This window comes from Lates calcarifer, linkage group LG6, assembly GCF_001640805.2.
Source record: "Lates calcarifer isolate ASB-BC8 linkage group LG6, TLL_Latcal_v3, whole genome shotgun sequence".
In the NCBI taxonomy this organism is placed as follows: Eukaryota; Metazoa; Chordata; class Actinopteri; family Centropomidae; genus Lates; species Lates calcarifer.
In genome coordinates, this window is record NC_066838.1 from 8,356,943 (window position 1) to 8,373,771 (window position 16,829).

General features: G+C 40.5%; 1 protein-coding gene across 2 annotated transcripts in view; it reads left to right on the forward strand.

Annotated features, from left to right (window-relative positions):
* The first annotated feature begins 1,636 nt into the window (after positions 1 to 1,636).
* The window catches only part of mgll (monoglyceride lipase), a 38,338-nt gene continuing 23,145 nt past the window's right edge, over positions 1,637 to 16,829 (forward strand). The window contains exons 1-3 of one of the 2 annotated variants that reach the window (XM_018675089.2): positions 1,637 to 1,827; positions 3,974 to 4,109; positions 15,935 to 16,041. In XM_018675089.2, the coding sequence (XP_018530605.1) occupies positions 3,982 to 4,109; positions 15,935 to 16,041 (235 nt within the window). In that variant the 5' untranslated portion in view covers positions 1,637 to 1,827; positions 3,974 to 3,981. Of the gene's footprint in view, positions 1,828 to 3,704; positions 4,110 to 15,934; positions 16,042 to 16,829 lie in introns of those variants that run through there. The other variant, XM_018675088.2, reaches the window with a different exon arrangement.

The following is a 16,829-nucleotide window of genomic DNA, read 5'->3' on the forward strand; positions in this document are numbered from 1 at the left end:
TGTTCTATAAACAATTCTCTTCAACTGTTTCAGCTCAAGAGAACTGAAAACAGTTCTCTTGACACATTTTTCCAGTTTTAAGTCACAAATGTGATCAACAAAATGAGTCAAACATGATGGATTTCTGCAGCATGCATGCTGTATCTCTCAATTTAGAGAGCAGAAAATGTGAGTGTGAGTCTGTGAGCATTTAAAGAAGTGGGAAGACATTAATTTCCACAGAATTGCAACCGCAACAATCCACTGTTAACTAAAACCAGGTATAATGAGTCATTGTTAATTGGAACGGGAACACTCTGAATCATACTTAGCCGTAACAAAACAGTTCATTTTTCCAGTAAAGGCTTTCATTAACAGTCAGTTTATGCACTTTGGTACAAAATCCTTTTGTCGTCCATGAATTCACTCAGCCCAAAAAAAACTAGGCAGTAGTGGTGTAATGATTCTCCAAAGCCACAGCTCCATTCATACTTCAGTTTTGAATGTGCTGAATTGAATGCGGGAGTCTCCAGTCTCAGGGTTATTATTCATCTTGAGCCAATTAAACTAGCCTAAGTTTCCTCACAGGTGTGATCCCTCAATCATAACTGGACCAAAAAAGTAATGCGACACATGCAGTAGTAGGTGTAATGTGTATTATTTACGAAATATACAGCGTGCCCTAACTTTAAATGGAATACTAATTCTGTGATTTATATGCGTTAGTGTTAATTGTGAAGCATAGAATAGTGCCGTTGGGTTGGGGTTGGTTGGGATGGGGGTGGGGGTGAAACTCTTGCAGTATCACAGTTCTCTCTTCCTGTATAGCAATGCAAGGTTGTAATTGTTTGTATTGCAGTTTCAGTCATTACACTTCTACTAGACTGTCATATTTATTCTCAGAGACTGAGCTCCCAAACAAAAACCAGCATGTTGAGTGCAAACGTTCAACATGACCTGTGCTGTCGTTTTCCTGACGAGGCTCTCAGATCCATGCACAAAACAGTCATGCTGAAAATCAGTATCTTAAAGCCCTTTTGGGGATAAATATTTCAAGCGTGTCCCATCTGTAACCACTCCCAAAAGTGATGTTACCCTGTACCACATCCTGGAGTACACCTGTAGATCACTACAGAGAGAGGTTAAAACCACTAGAGATAAGAAAAATACGATTTTCAGTAAAGCAAAAATACTATTAGATATTCACTGGGAACTGTTTGACCATTCTTCAAACACCAGTACTTTATTTAAGTGTTGTGTTTACAGCTTGTTCTGCTGCCCCCAAGTGGCTGAAAATCAGAGAATGCTGCTTTAATCAAGTAGTTTAATGTTTGTGACTCTAACCAAAAATGATCATAAAACAGTCATATTAATTATCAAACGTCCTGTTTGTAATGGAAAACAACCAGGTTAGATGAGAAAACATCAGTCATTTTGGATTTAGTTTGGAGGAAGCTTTACAGGACGTTTTTTCTTCTTCTTCTTCTTCTTCTTAGTAAATGAGGCTAAGCAGAAGGGGCGAGAGACGAGCTGTATCTCCGCCTCTGGGGATAATGTGTAATGTGTAGGCTATGTGAGGGTATGTGTGTGTGTGTGTGTGAGAGAGAGAGAAAGAGGAAGAGAGAGGGTGTGTGTGTGTGAATACTCATTTAGTTTTTCCTCAAACGTCTGACTGCATTCTTCTCTTGGCGGGTGGCGAGAGCAGAGCATCGGAGAGAGAGGGAAGGAGAGAGAGAGGGAGACAGGCTACACACATAAGGGGAGAGATAGAGAAAGAGAGAAAGAGAGAGAGAGAGAGAGGGAGGAAGAAGAAGAAGCTGAAACTTCACTGCAGACGCTCCTGCACAGGTTAGTTTAATCTTTATAAAATCCATGCAATAATCTTATGATACCAGTGCATATATAACCTGTGCGCCCGCTGCAGGGCTCAGATTTGACCTGAATACACACTCCAGAGTATGAAATCTCCAGAATCAGCATAATGTTCCTTTAGCTATTTGTTTAAACCAGTCTAACTTGCAGTTTTGCACTGATATTCACACATGCAGCATCTTCTCTGGCTTCCTCCATTCATCTTTTTTTTTCATACAAAACCCCGCAGACCTTAATATTGATGTTATAGCGCGTATTCCACTACTACAGGCACTGGCTTCGATATCAGCAGCCAAAGCAGATGAAATGATCACATACACAGCTATAATGGCAGCTTAATTAGAGACACTTGCGTTACGATCGTTTGCTCTTTTTTTCCCGGAAGCATGCGAGTGAGCCACTATCATCCTAATGTCCAGTTCTGTGGAGTCTGTCCCTGCGCGTGAAGGTGGAGATGTTTGATTGCAGCACAGATGAAAACAAACGCGAGGTTTTGCGCACACATGTCGTGGGAGCAGCAATGATCCACTCACACGTATATAAGTTTAACGATTGTTTCCACATGTGCGATGATGCACATCAATCACGGTTATTCAGAGTTATTCATGTGCTCTGTTGTGAGCTGAGATGAGCCATATTTAACACACAAACAGAGTGGGCTGCAAACATGAGATGTGGTCTGTTGTGGAGCGTCAAAACCAGTCAAAATCCAGTGTACCCGCATTTTGATGTGCAGTTTGCCAAAGCATAGCTGTCTAACATGAATCCTAATGACGGAATGTCATAGTAGTAATAACATCAGGTGGATGTTTCAAGCAAGAAGCACGAATGGAAGCTTTTTCCCCCCCAGGTAGCCATATAGTTTACTGATCTTTTAATTAACTGATTATCTGGCTATAACCTATTAAATATTAAAGTAGGAGCTTGCAGACTGTCAGGTTACTAAACCTGAAAGGGGACACCGGAGACCACCTCAGTAAATAGCTTCACACCAGGACTATTTTTACCTCCGGGCGGTAGACTCAACGTCCTCTTCATTGTAGTGCACATACCATTAACACTATGCAGATGTACTTGTGTATCCAGCAGGACCAGATGCATGTCAACGCTTCGTGTGTGTGTGTGTGTGTGTGTTGGAGGGGGGGGTGCTGCTCCAGTGTTGTATGAGAAGTGCATCAGCTCTTCTTTTTTTTTTTTTTTTGGTTTTTTTTCCCTCCGTGTGCAGGTTTACGATGTTTGGTAGAGGAAGCAAAAAAGTGGAGAGAAAGATTTTTTTCTATTCAGCAGTGACAGTAAATCAGCTCTGTGTGTATATGCGTGCGCGCGTGCGAGCTGGAGATAGTGCTTTTAAAAAACTGAGATGGAAATAATATTTGACTGAAAACACTGAAGTTAAACACAAGAAGAGCTCATTAAAATCAAACCCCATACCTCATTTTATCACAGAGCAGGCTACTTGTGTCATTAAACTCTTACATTTTTATGGTGCAGTGATTTGTTTTGCTTTCATTACAGTAGACTGTGGTGATATAATTGTAGTGTAGTGGACACAGAGTGTATAGTATAGTGCGCAAAGCATTTGTTGTTGTTTTCTTACACGATTAATTATTATAACCTACTTACAATGCAAACCTCAGAGGCTACAACCTCCGGCAGTACTGCGCTCATGAGTGCTATAATTATAGCTGTGGTCATGACAATAAAGCTAACTTGAAAGAGAGAGAGAGAGAGAAGGAGAGAGACCATGTGGAGAGCGTGGGGGTTGAGAGAGAGAGAGAGAGTGGTTGAGAGACCTTGTGTAAAGCAGAGCATATGGTCTCGTGACGTAACGCTCCGACAACATTGCCTGTGTGTGTGTGTGCATGTGTGTGCGTGTGCGCGCGCGCGCGTTTTTTTCTGTGTGTGTGTACAGCTCAGATTTGGATCCGGCATATCCTTACTAACAAACCTTGTCATCTCCGACGCATGCCTTAAACACGCACTAAAATAAATAAACAAAAACAACAGCAAGTGTTAACAATGAACGCGGTGACCGCCGCCACCTGCCTGTTCGTCGCCGGCCTGAGCTGCTACCTCTACGGCAGCGATGTGTTGTTATCGCTGCTCCGTGTCTCTGTTGCAGACCCTTCCATGCCCGAGCCGGGAGCTGCTCCGCGGCGGAGCCCGCAGGGAGTCCCCTACGCCGACCTGCCGCACATTGTCAACGCCGACGGACTGCACCTGTTCTGCCGCTACTGGGAGCCCACCGATCCGCCAAGGTCAGTGGAGAACGGAACGGAAAAAACTAGCGGAAAGAGTGTCTGCTTCACTCTGTCCGTACCTTCGTGTGTTTGGATGTGTGTGTGTGTGTGTGTGTGTGTGTACAGCAAGCTTTATGGAGTAGCCTATAGCCTGTACCAAGACAGTTGGGGTAATTTTAGGTTCTGTTTAAAAATACTGCTCTGGCTGTTGGAGGGAAGTAATCCTATTCACATGGTTGTTTTCAGTCACATGATGACTTCAGCTTTTTTCAGGGGTCCTGCATGTTAATCTTTGGAAGTGTGTGTGCTGTCCAGCTGTAATTAAAGCACACAGGGTATAAATACTACAATGACCCTGCCTGGTCGGTGCCTGCCTTTATATTTATACTTTATATATTTAACAGTGTGTGTTCATCTTATTAACCTTATTAAGGTTTGAGTTGTATCAGCTCTGTTACTGGTCAAACAACCGTCCAATCAGCATTCACAGTCTTCTATATACTGTCAGAAATTCACAGTACACCATTTCCTGTTTTATTTTAACCAACACACCTGAGAAGTAACTTGCAGTTCTGATTGTTAAAGATCTACGAGTTACCGATGTAACTCGGTAACCTGACAGCAATAACTGCAGGTGTAGAGGTCTCGCGTACATCCATACATATAAAACAATACCATCCTCACACAGAGGCAGCAACATGATAGAGAACAATAACATGACCAGGTCTGCAGGAGAGAGCATGGACAGTTTCATTTCATTCGATGACCCAAGCTCGTTAAAAACATTATAATTATGTTAATCTCTTCATAGTGGCAACTGACAGATGCACCAGTGACTCATACTGGGTCATGACCCCATTAAGAAGAAACAAAGAACAAGAGCAGTTACTTGTTCAGCACACTAAACAAGTTAAAACTCAACATCATGTTAATGCATCAGTTGAATTGTCGTGCACATGTCTTGGTTGACATTAAGTCATTTCAAAACATAGCCGACGACACATTGCACACCATGATTGTGAATCCACTTGGTTGTGTCTCATCCTGGAATCCAGACTTACATATCAGAACAGTTAATGTGGACCCAGAATAGGCTGTAATCATTTGAGAAATTAGGACCCAGTTTCTAAAAATCTCAAGTCTGGAGTAGCTGCAGTGACAAAGCTAACTCAGTTGCTTTGTGTGCATATGGCTCACATATATTCACAAAATCAATCACAGTCCAGCACAGATTTGACTGTCTTTATAGTGAACAAAAGGAAACAGATGAATATGAACATTAGTACAGAGTGTACTTCCCTCCCTCACTTTATTCTGAAAAACACAACTTTCCAAACAGGAGGACATGCTGGCTGTCAGATGTCAGCATCTGTCTCCTCGTGCTCATAAACCCTTGTGTTTTGTGGTCGTTCCTCGTAGATTATATTGTCGGCCCTAACGAACAGCATCATAGTTCATTTGCAAAAAGCCTGAGATCCTGACTCATCAGTCATTCTGGTGTGTGAAAGAGTGTAAATGGCACTGTCGTCTCTTAGCCAAAAAGACACCGAACAACACAACTAGTTGATTAATGTGTCCAGTTTAGGTTAAAGAAAAGACACTCCTGACTGGTTTAATAGTGATATTTTCCTCAGTCCTCTGTTGGAGGCCCCATTGCTATGCAATGCACTTCCTGCGGTTTTAAGTTTTAACTCCTCTGCGCTTTCCACACATTCGGGTTGTGGCGAAGCACGAAACTGAACCCAGATGTGACACTTAAACTCACTTACAAACCACATAGTTGCATTGCAGGGTGAGAGCGCAGACAGAGAGAGATATGACAGAAATGGGAGGCGCGTGAAACATCTGGAGTCAAGATATAACTTATTAAACACACACAAGGCTCACGGCCTCAGGAGAACATTAACTGACACGGCGTCTGTGCCCCTGCTGCGTAATCCCTCCATAAACTGCGGCTCATAGTTGACGATTTTATGCTGCACTCATCCCTGATTTATACTGAAACATGTAGGTGCTTGTATAGCTGCATGTAGATATCTATGTATAGTATCTATGTTTATCCAGTATAAATCCTTGGGGATGTTTTTTTTTTGTTAGGAGGTGCAACTGAACTTCTATGCCTGATGTCCTCTGGCACAGAACAAACATTTGACCTTATTATTGCCCACAGTGGTGTTCAGGACTGTGGCCTCACTGTAGTCACACAGAAGCCCTTTCCCAGACCTTTGCCCACACTCCCACAAGAACAAAAATCTACTTATGCACCTACCTGCTCATATATTTAAACCTCGCAGGCTTTCAACAAAGAGTCCTGGAAATACATGACTCTAAAAATGTTTCCCACTCTTCCTGCAAAGGTACCAATAAGCCAAATAACCACGGCAAATAATTTTTGTCCTGCAAATCATGTATTTTGGAAGTGAAAAGCTGAATGATTGCAGGCTTAAAATAGCTGCAGATCTCTCTGTGCTGTAGCTGTTTTAGAGCCGAGGCTTTGGATGGCTTATATAAGAGCTTTTTCACTGGAGGCCAGCCAGTGACCATGCTAAAAATGCATGCAGTCATGGTTCAGGGAGACGTGCAAGAGTCCAAGAAATGTTGTGTATCGTGATGTTGGTTGACCAATTGATTTTATAGGCTGATACCAAACATTTGTGTATTGATGCTGCAGATATTTTGAGTCAGATTTTTGTGCAGTGGATTTTAATTTTAACAATTTCATTGCCACAGAATGTGCAGTGATTTCATAAAAAAACATGTATATATATCACAGTGAGAAAGCCTAAGGAGCTTCATTTACAGGATTTTTCACTGGATCCTTAAATCCTCCACTAACATCCAGACTAATTAAATTCTTTTAGCTGAGTTAGCAGCTCCTGCAGAGTGGTTGGGGTAGGTTTATTGCAGGTTTTATGTGGTGACAAAACAGAAGCTGCTCAGGAAAAATCACATCCTCACCTCCATCATATTGGTGGGGGGTTTATATATGATTTTTAACTAAAAGCCAGTATCACACCAGGGCATCCCAAAACTGATTAAGTGTGTTTTTGTCTTTCTGTTTCACATATCAGACTGTAATTATAGCTCTGAATCATCAGCATCTTCTGAACACGCTACCATCACTCAGAATGTCATCAGGGTGTAAAACTGCTGAGCACAAATCGAGACGCTCTGGCCTGGTGTCTATCGTACATCCTACACTTAAGAGATTCTCTAATACACACCTCCTGTTTTAACACAAACTCTGATGTTTCACAATAAAAGAGCTCTCAGTGGTCTGGATGATGGATCCTCCAGACTCACTGCTACCCACTCACTGCAGCAGTCAGATTAGTAACTCAACACTACATGACACAGCGTCAGAACCAAATTTATGACATCTGAAGCTCTGTAGATGCAGCTTAGCCAGGAGCTTATAGCATTATTATAAGTATTTAGGAAAGGAATTAGAAGTTGTTGATGCTTTTAAAACACAAGTTTCAACAGACCTACATCTCTAAAATATTATTCTTTTTAAGAAGAACATTTAAATGTTTCACCTTTGTGATAATAGTGATTCCTTATCAGCTGCCGTAGCAGCTGGTGCAGTGATAAGTTTTGATGATCACAGAGAACTACAGACAGCAGATTTACAGTTTGATGGTTCAGACAGCAGCCTGGGAGCCAAAACTCAAACTCTGAACTCTGTAAATTATTCAATTAATTCACTCCTGCCTGGTATGTCCAAAGTTTTCCCCTTCTTTGTCACATTAGTCAAAGAAAAACAGTGAATCCTTAGAGTTCAGAGGATGGAACTGCTGAATGTTGGGCACTTTTGCTTGAAAGTGGCTGAAAACAATGCATTGATGATCACAAATGCTGCAAGTGATTCACCATTATTGTCAACACAATTAGACTTGCAATGTGCTGTAACCATGGTGATAAGCACCACCTATTGACTCAACTACTTTCACTAACTTTGGGCCAGAGAGTTTACTGCTTAGAGGGTTTGTTTAGCAGAAAAGCTGCAATTAGGCAAAGTATTTAATGTTAAATCTCACTTGGACTGGAAGGGAAAGCGTGTGAAATGACGGGGTTGTTGACAGGACTTGGAAAGGGCGACTTGTCCAGCTAGTTTTAAGCTTATTGGCTCCATCAATGATTTTAGCAAAAACCCAACCATCAACTGTCTAATGAATTTGGGAATCTGTGAATCCTGAGCTGTTGGACAAAAAAGTCTTAAGGCTGTCTTTTCATTTACAGTTAAATATTAAGAATATGGTATGAATGATTAAACCTGGTTGCAAAAAAGAGGTGAATGCAGGTGAAAGATTAAACACCACTCCAGTTACACATTTTATGCTCTGCTAGCCTTGAGCAGTGATTTTTTAGGACAAATATCAACTGGTCATATATGTAAGTGTCCTATGAGGACGATAATGACATCTACAAAAGGCAGTATGTAAACTTAGCCTAAATACCTGACATATGCAGAGTGTACAAAACATCAGCATAACCTTCCTGATATTGATTTTTATTGTAACTCTCTGAAATTGTTGGCAGTAAATTTTCTGTACAAATAAAAAGTTATAGAAATGTGATATTAGGTATGAATTACATATGATATTATGCAAAAATGTCACTATCTTTATTTGAAACCATTATTGTATGGATGAATATGTATAAGGTGTGGTCAAAGGTCACAGGCTCCTGAAAAGCCCTTTCACTAGAACCAGGAAGTAGGTGAAAGGTGGAGGGGTGGAGGGGAAGGGCATCAGTAATGATTGGCAGGTCTTCCAATAGACATCTAACTGGGGCTTTGAACCCGCAGGGAGACCTGTATATAGTGCACTGCATTTGTTACATAATGAACTTCTCACTAATCTTTGTATACAACTGACACAGACACACACACAGCTTGTGTAAATGGGTCATGCTGTTATCGATGGTTTTGCTGATGGTGTCTGGATCAGTTTCCTTCCCTGTTTGTGTTTCTAAGGCCGCACTATTTAATTTCCCTGCTGCTCGCTGCCACTGTGAGGTTTGTCAGTGGAGGATACTTACAAACATAAAAGCCAGGTAATGGCTCCCCTCACGTTTTTACCTCTGGGCAAATTTTGTAATACAGTCTATAAAATATTACTGCTCCTTGTATTGCTGTAGAATTCACTCAGTGGGTGTTTCCAGGTGCCAGCTGTGATCATTTATTGTAAATTAATATGAAAAGGAGACGGGGGAAAACAATTTCACAGTCAGTTTTCAATTTTCATTCCACTGATGCTCGTATTCACAATGAGTTAATGATTTTATTAATAACGAAACAGGAACTTATTATTTCCTGCATCAGTAACATGACTGGGGAGAGCCATAACACTGAGAGTGTAAATATATCTATATAATATATATCTATACAATTATTCTAATAAATTAGATTGACTTCTGCTGCCATGCCGATGTGTTACATATTAGGACAGATTAAATGTAATTTGATGATGCCTGTGGGGAAAATGTAATGTTGCAATAGTTACATAAGAAAAGGCAGAGTGGTGCATTGTAAAAAGGTGAAATATGTTCATAAGACAAAAAAGAGAGACATATGAGACTGTGAAGATACAGTTGATTGGCTTTAATTTGTCCACAGGTGAAAGTGTGCAGAGTGCTTCTGATGACACACACTGTTCCTCTGGGGTTGGTTTTGCATGGGATGCTGAGTTTGCACTATCAAAAAATTTTGCATGTGTATCTCATCCATAAAGACTTGTCCACTTCCTCCGGACATTCACTTTCCTGTTAAACTTCACACAACAAGTAGATGATTGCATGTCGTTTTTTGCAAATGCACCACAAATGAAATGCCTTGAGCATTCTGTCTCTTTGGTTTACCTGTTTTGTTCTCACTGGTGTGCACCTGCTTTTGACTGTCTGACTCCATTTCTCTCCATCACACAGCAATTTCCCCTGTCTCTCTCTTGTGTTTTGTTTTCTGTGCAGCACACACTTTCTATAACGACTCCCTCATTTCTGGCTTTCTTTTCCATACCGACTTGTCACACTTCATCCTTCTCTCAGACTCCATCTCGTTTTCCACCTGTCACATCTCTGTCATATCCACTTTGTTTTGCTCCAAGTGCATCAAATCTTCCCAGCACCAGGGAATTAACAGGTTCTTACAGAGTCTGAAGGAGTCTCCAACAGTATTGCAATGTCTTGAATGAAGCAGAATACAGTTACAAAGCAATATTTGTGACAGGGTTGGCAGTGCAAATGTATTGTCATTTGGTTCTAAGCGTGGTGATGAAGTGACTCAGTCGTGCTGCCAATTTGTGGTACTGCACCCAGAAAAAATCTTCCTTACAGACCACCATTATTAATGCAGTGTGTGTATTGCTGTGTTTGCTGTATTTCAGTGCAATATCCAGTTCTTACAATACATCCATGGTGACTTCTCACAGGGCTACTTGGTGGACTGGCTAGATAACCACGAGTGTGCTAGTCAGTCCCCAAGATTCTTTCTATTTCTTTTATAGTGTGACATTTACTCCCCCAGCCACATTTGGTTCTTGGATTGTACATAATTTAATTCAATAGGGATTTACAGAGGGGAAAAGAAGCTCAGCGTGAAGACTAACTCCTTGTTGACTGTCAGTAACCAAGCTTGTTTGTCTGGTTGCCAATAAGTTCACACAGTTTATTCAAAACACATGTTGTTACGACTGAGTCTTATGTCATACCTGTCTGCAAACCATTTGTTTGTGGAGCAGTTTATACTCTCACAGGGGAGGTTAGATAAAACTGGATGGTGGCACAGAGCTAGAAAGCAACAAAAGCTTCCTCCATTTTGGATCCTCCAGCTTTCCATTCCCTTTTTCAAAAGCTATTGATGTCTCTGTCCTCTCTCTCTCTGTCTGCTGTCTTTGGTCCTCTGTTCATTCTCTTTCCCTTTAATCTTTGTGTCTATATTTCTATACTTAACACACAGTAACTTTACATTCACTGATGTGGTCACCCACCCACATACATACATGTAGGCAATCACACACACACACACACACACACAGAATATCACATCCATCCAGCACTTCAAAGAAAGCTCAGCAATTTGTGGTTGTATTTCCTAGACTCACTTTTACTGTGATATATGCAAGATTAAAGTAAAGACACACACATACACAAACACACACACACACACACACACACACACACACGACTGAGTCCATTAAGATTATCCATCAGATTAACATGCCAGTGTTCAGACGTTCTGTCTAATTGTCTGGCTCCTGCCAAGTCTGGACCCACAGACACCAAAATCTCCATTGTTAATTTAACACAACAGTATGTTTATGTAAGGCCACACAAGCAAAAGCTAATTAAACCCATCTTCATGGTGTGGTGAATTGTTGCCCCAGAGATTATATGTTACCTCAGCTGTTGGGCTCTTAAATGATCTGGAGGGCTAGCTGCTATTTAACAAACGTTTATTGGACTCTTAGTGCTTTTATTGCTCATTCCAACATTATGATAACATCTACTGTATGTTTATTATGTTTTTTTTTTAATTTATTCTTATGTGTATTTATGTGTTGACTACTGTTTGTGAATCCAAATGGGGACAATGATGACTATCCAAATCCAGATGACACAATCAACATTTTAAAATATTACTAAAAATGCTATGTATATAAACCATGTATGAGTGTTAATTTAACACTAATCTAAAAGGTATGTATGTCTGGTCTACACCACAGGAGTTAATTTGGGGATCTGCACACCAACACATGTATTTTCAGTCGTTCTGTCAGAGTAAACCATCTTTAACAGGTGCAACATGACATGAGAGTCATGGTGGACCTGTCCCCTAATAGGAGGAAAGGCTCAGTTGTTACTAATAAGATTAACGTTGGCTCTGTTATGTTTAAGTGTCTCAGTAAATTCATTACAGTGTGACAATGAGCCAGCATGCACAATACCAGGATCACGAAACTGAATCAGCTAAATGGAATTTAGCCATCATTAATGTTATTAATTACTGTGACATGTCAAAATGACTTCCATCAAAAATTCCCTCTTGTAATCCGGGTGAAGACTCATTGAATTTGATATCAGGCTTATAGGAAAACCTGCAAGGATTTTGTTGTTCTTCAGTGTAAGTTTGTGCATGTGCCATCAACATCGCTAGATGTCTTAAATGCCAAAGGTTTTCAGTCCTCCTTGTAAAATTCACAGTTGAAAGTGCAGAGTGTGGCATTTCAGCATAGTTGGAAGGTTTGTGAGGAGTCAGTCAGCATTGCAGTAAGGGGATTACGGTCTTGGCTTTGTTTTGAGCCTGTAGCTGTTTGGAGTAGCTGTGAGTAGGGCCAGAGGGAGGACTGAACTCTCTCTCTCTCTCTCGCCCTCTGAGTGTTTTAATAAGGCTGGTTATAAGCCACGTTGTTCCAGCAACTGAAATGGTGTGGGAGACAAGTGGGTCTCTAGTTCCCATGAGAGATGAGAGAGTGAAGAGAGATAATGAGAAGGAAAAATGAAAAGCTTCTTTTCTTGTACCTGGAAGATTAAAATACCTCAGTTACACACAATATAATCTCGAACCAGAGAGTAATCATGACAGTTTGCTGTTTAAAGGAATGACAAACATCACATGATAAAGTTTAGCTTTCTTGTGAAGCCACTTCCTTTTTCACAGCTAAGACATCTGTTATTATTGCTTTAGTCACATATACTAAATAACAAAATGAATCAACAGCCATTTTGACAAATTCTAAATTGTTACGTTTTTATGTTTCTCTTGTTGTGTGTGATGGTAAGATGAGACACTTTGTGAATCATGCCCCAGATATTTGCTTGACAAGATTTTAGTCTTACAAATCATCCACTAAGAAAGAACTGAGTCTGGTAGCTGGAAGCCAGACCAGTCATGAGATTATGTGGAGTGTCACCCTCAAGCTCTTTAAACCTTGAGGGAATAATTACTGTGTGTGTTTTCAAGATATAACATAAACCATAGTTCTGTGACAGCAAAACATTGTGTCCAGAGACACAAACGACATTTGACATTTTCAAACCTGCCATGTTAGCAAACTGGGGAGTTGTTCATTCTGTTCTCTCAAGTGAAGGAAGGGTTCAGGTTGTTGTCTACACCAAGTAATAAAATGCCAAAATGTCACAGCCTATTGAAGTAACACTTCCAAGCAAGTGCCTGCTGAGCCTTACCAGACCACTTGGAAATTGGCTCTGCACGGCTGAGCCAACATACTGTTGATGCCTGAATACTGTCACTTGTCTAGAGATGCCTGTATCTGAATGAATGCAGACATCTTCTAAGATTGGATCTGGGTTATTAAATCCTTCAAACTTTCAAAAAATGCAAAGTCCACATCTCCTACTGTTATCTGTCACCAGGCAGTTTGCCTTTATTTGATTTTTTTTTTCTCTCTGGCAACTAAGACATGCTTAAAATTTAAATTCACAAGAGGAAGCAAAGATGAAGAAAAAAGTGAGAGAGAAAAAGAAAGAGGTATTTAGAAAATGGAGACAATCTTAGAGAAAGAAAGACAGCATTTTACAAATGCCACATTACAGCTCTGGTTTCCAGTGTAGTGTGTTGTTTACTGTACATTTGTCATTACAATGAACCCAGATTAGCCTCATTAAACCCCTGCTGCCCCTCGGCATGTGTGTTATAGAACATTATGTCTGTACAAAGACATTCTTTCACAGGCACACACACACACACTGAGCCAACAAGTGCAGAGGAAGTATTTGCCTGAGGCGATGGCGCTCTAAAAGGAGGGAAAGAGCAGCAAGTGAAGATGGAGCGATTTGCTAATGAAGCCTGATGAACAGCTAGTCTTATTCTACTCTTCCTTACACCCCACCACCACCACCACCCCGCCTTGCACTCTCACTCACTTTCTCCCTGTTTCCCTCCATTCCCTTTTTCTCAGTCGCTGAATACGTTTGGGCTAATTGTCTGCTGCTGCTCCGATGCTGAATATGCCCTGATAGATGTAGTGGAGTATAACCTTAAAAAACCTCATCTCAGAGGCAACAGGATTATCCTGTTGGCATTTACATAATGGGTCTATTTTGTGAAAATATTTTTGCCAGTCAGTGTTGGTTTTAGCTTTACCTTTAGGGCATGTTTGACTTATTGTGTAAAGTGCATGATAAGACTGTCAGGTGCCTTAAAGTGAAGGTAGACAAACACCTTACAGCCCAAATGGCCAGTCACATGGGCTCTTGGATGTTTTTCATCATCATCATCATTAATTGAGAATGTAATTTCTAGTATCACAGAATATTGACATATTGGAAATACTGACACATGTCCACTGTTGGTTTAAGCAGGAATACCACATACTACATACATAGTCACAATTCTGCTACAAAAAGACACTACTAGACTCCTTACAGTACTCCTTTGTACATACTAGCTCAACTTCCTAAACAACAAGTCATGTATGTGGGCTAAGAATGGCAATATTGCCATTCACTTAATTTCTCACTTTGCTGTATTTATTATTTTTGAATAATTTCTAGACTGCTTCTTGTACTGTTGTAACATGATTTTACTGATGATTTCAGTAAAATCTTATTTTACTAGTATGAGTAGTTAAGTATAATATCAGAAGAAAACTCCACAAATAGTCACCATATATACTGGAATAGTGACTGACCTGCAATGAACACAATATATACTATTAAAAATGTGATTCAATGATTGTTTTTGTTTCTGCCACAATTAAAATAAAAAAATAAAAATAGAAATAGAAATAAAAAAGTATGTCTCTACAAGCAGGGTTGAGACAAAGAACAATTTGTCTTCTGACCAGTACTCTACATCAGAAAATACAAGCTACAAAAAATGCAAGTAAAAATTGGTCTTATACCATGTCATGTACGTATGAAATGAAATCGCAGTTCATTTTGCTGCATAATGTTCTCATCAACAAAATAGTTCCACCTCAGACCAGCTGTAAAACTTCATTTATTTGACCTCATGTGTTTATTTCCAAGCACCTCTCTTAAGTGAATACAGTATGAATCACTTTTTAAAAAGCACTTGGGTGAAAATTTAAACTGCTCTGAATAAATATTTGCATACAGTCTCACTTTTGCTGAATATTTTAATAAATACTATCAGAAAACCAAAACCGTAGTTTCTACAGTTTCAGTCCAATGATATGAATAAGGGGAATAAAAAGAGGAGGGATGTCATGGCTGTTTTCTGTGCAGGTCACTTTGGGTTTTACTGGATTCCATCAGTGTCTGTTTGGAGTCGGGCAGGCAGGGGTGTACTGAGGCAGATAGACGGACAGATGGATGATAGCTGCTGTCTCTGAAAACACAGGCTGTCTTGCTCTCAGTCTCTGTCTGCCGGTCTTTTTTTTTTCTTCCTATCATCCTGCCTTGATCTCCGTCTGTCACGCATGGAACACACACATATTCAAAGCAATGATGTACAGATATATATATAAAGTATACGTATTCCTATTTTACATGATTCACAAAATTCCACAAAACGCTGTCAAAATGGAGGATTTTTCACATTAGCTTTGCAAAAGATTGTTTGCTTTTATCTTTTATATACAAAACATTTCTGCGAATCATCTCCACCCCATCAGTCCCTCTATCTCTCAACCCTCCTCCCCTCTGAGTCTCTTTCAGTAAAGTCCAGAGGGACCTGTACAGGACTTTATCAGCAAATCAAGGAAGCGTGACACTCCCATGCAGAAAAATGCAAACATTTCCTGTTTGTTTGTTCCTGTGTGAGAGAGTTAAAGAGAGAGAAAAATAAGTCAAGTGCGGGCCTGAGTTTATCAAAACCTGAGTAAACTCTTTCTTCCTCTCCCCTCTCCTCCTCCCAGGGCTTTGGTGTTTGTTGTCCATGGGGTCGGGGAGCACTGTGGTCCGTATGATGAGATTGCACAGCGAATGAAGGAACAGTCCCTGCTGGTATTCGCACACGACCACGGTGAGTCACAAACACACACCTTACATTACATCAATGCATGCATACATTTACACCTACACTCATGGTTGCCCTGGCATTCATCAGTAGCTCATATACAGAATAGCTTGTGCACAGCTTCAAAGAAAACCCATCATCCCCCTCTCTGTCTTCAAACAGTATTGCAAATACTGTGTAATTGTTGAGTGAACTAAGCCTGTTAGAGAAAATTAATTAGGCTTGATGGTACATTGCTCTATTGTTCTCCCTGCAGTTCCCTCTGCGTGTATGTATGTGAGAGTGTGTGTAGGTGGTGTGCTTTTAATGTGCTGTCAAGGAAAACTTCACAAGTGTTGGTTTTGCCAAGTGTGAATGGAACTTCTGGCTCTGTTCAGGTTTCAGTGAAAGCACTGGCTGAACTGGTTCTGAGCTCGGACAAGAAACAGACCAGTCACACACTTAACTGTTGTTACAGGCTTTTAGATGAATCTCATTACCAGAGCGAATAATCATAATAATATAACCACCGTGTCTCATTGGGCTGTGAGATCCAAGAATCCAATACAAGAAAAACGTCCCAAAAAACTGGGGAATAGGCCATGCTAATGGCATAAGACTCAAAGGATGGCAGCTGTTGGTTGAACAGATATTTGATGGAATACAGCGGCCAATTGTGGTTCCCAGAGGATTAAATCTGTTGACTTTGGGGATCCCCTGACTTTTCATTTAATTCCACAGTTAGGTTTGTCCACTATTTTGCTTTATGTCCAAACCCTAACATGTGTCTTGGGTGATCACAAGTGAGTGCGTCA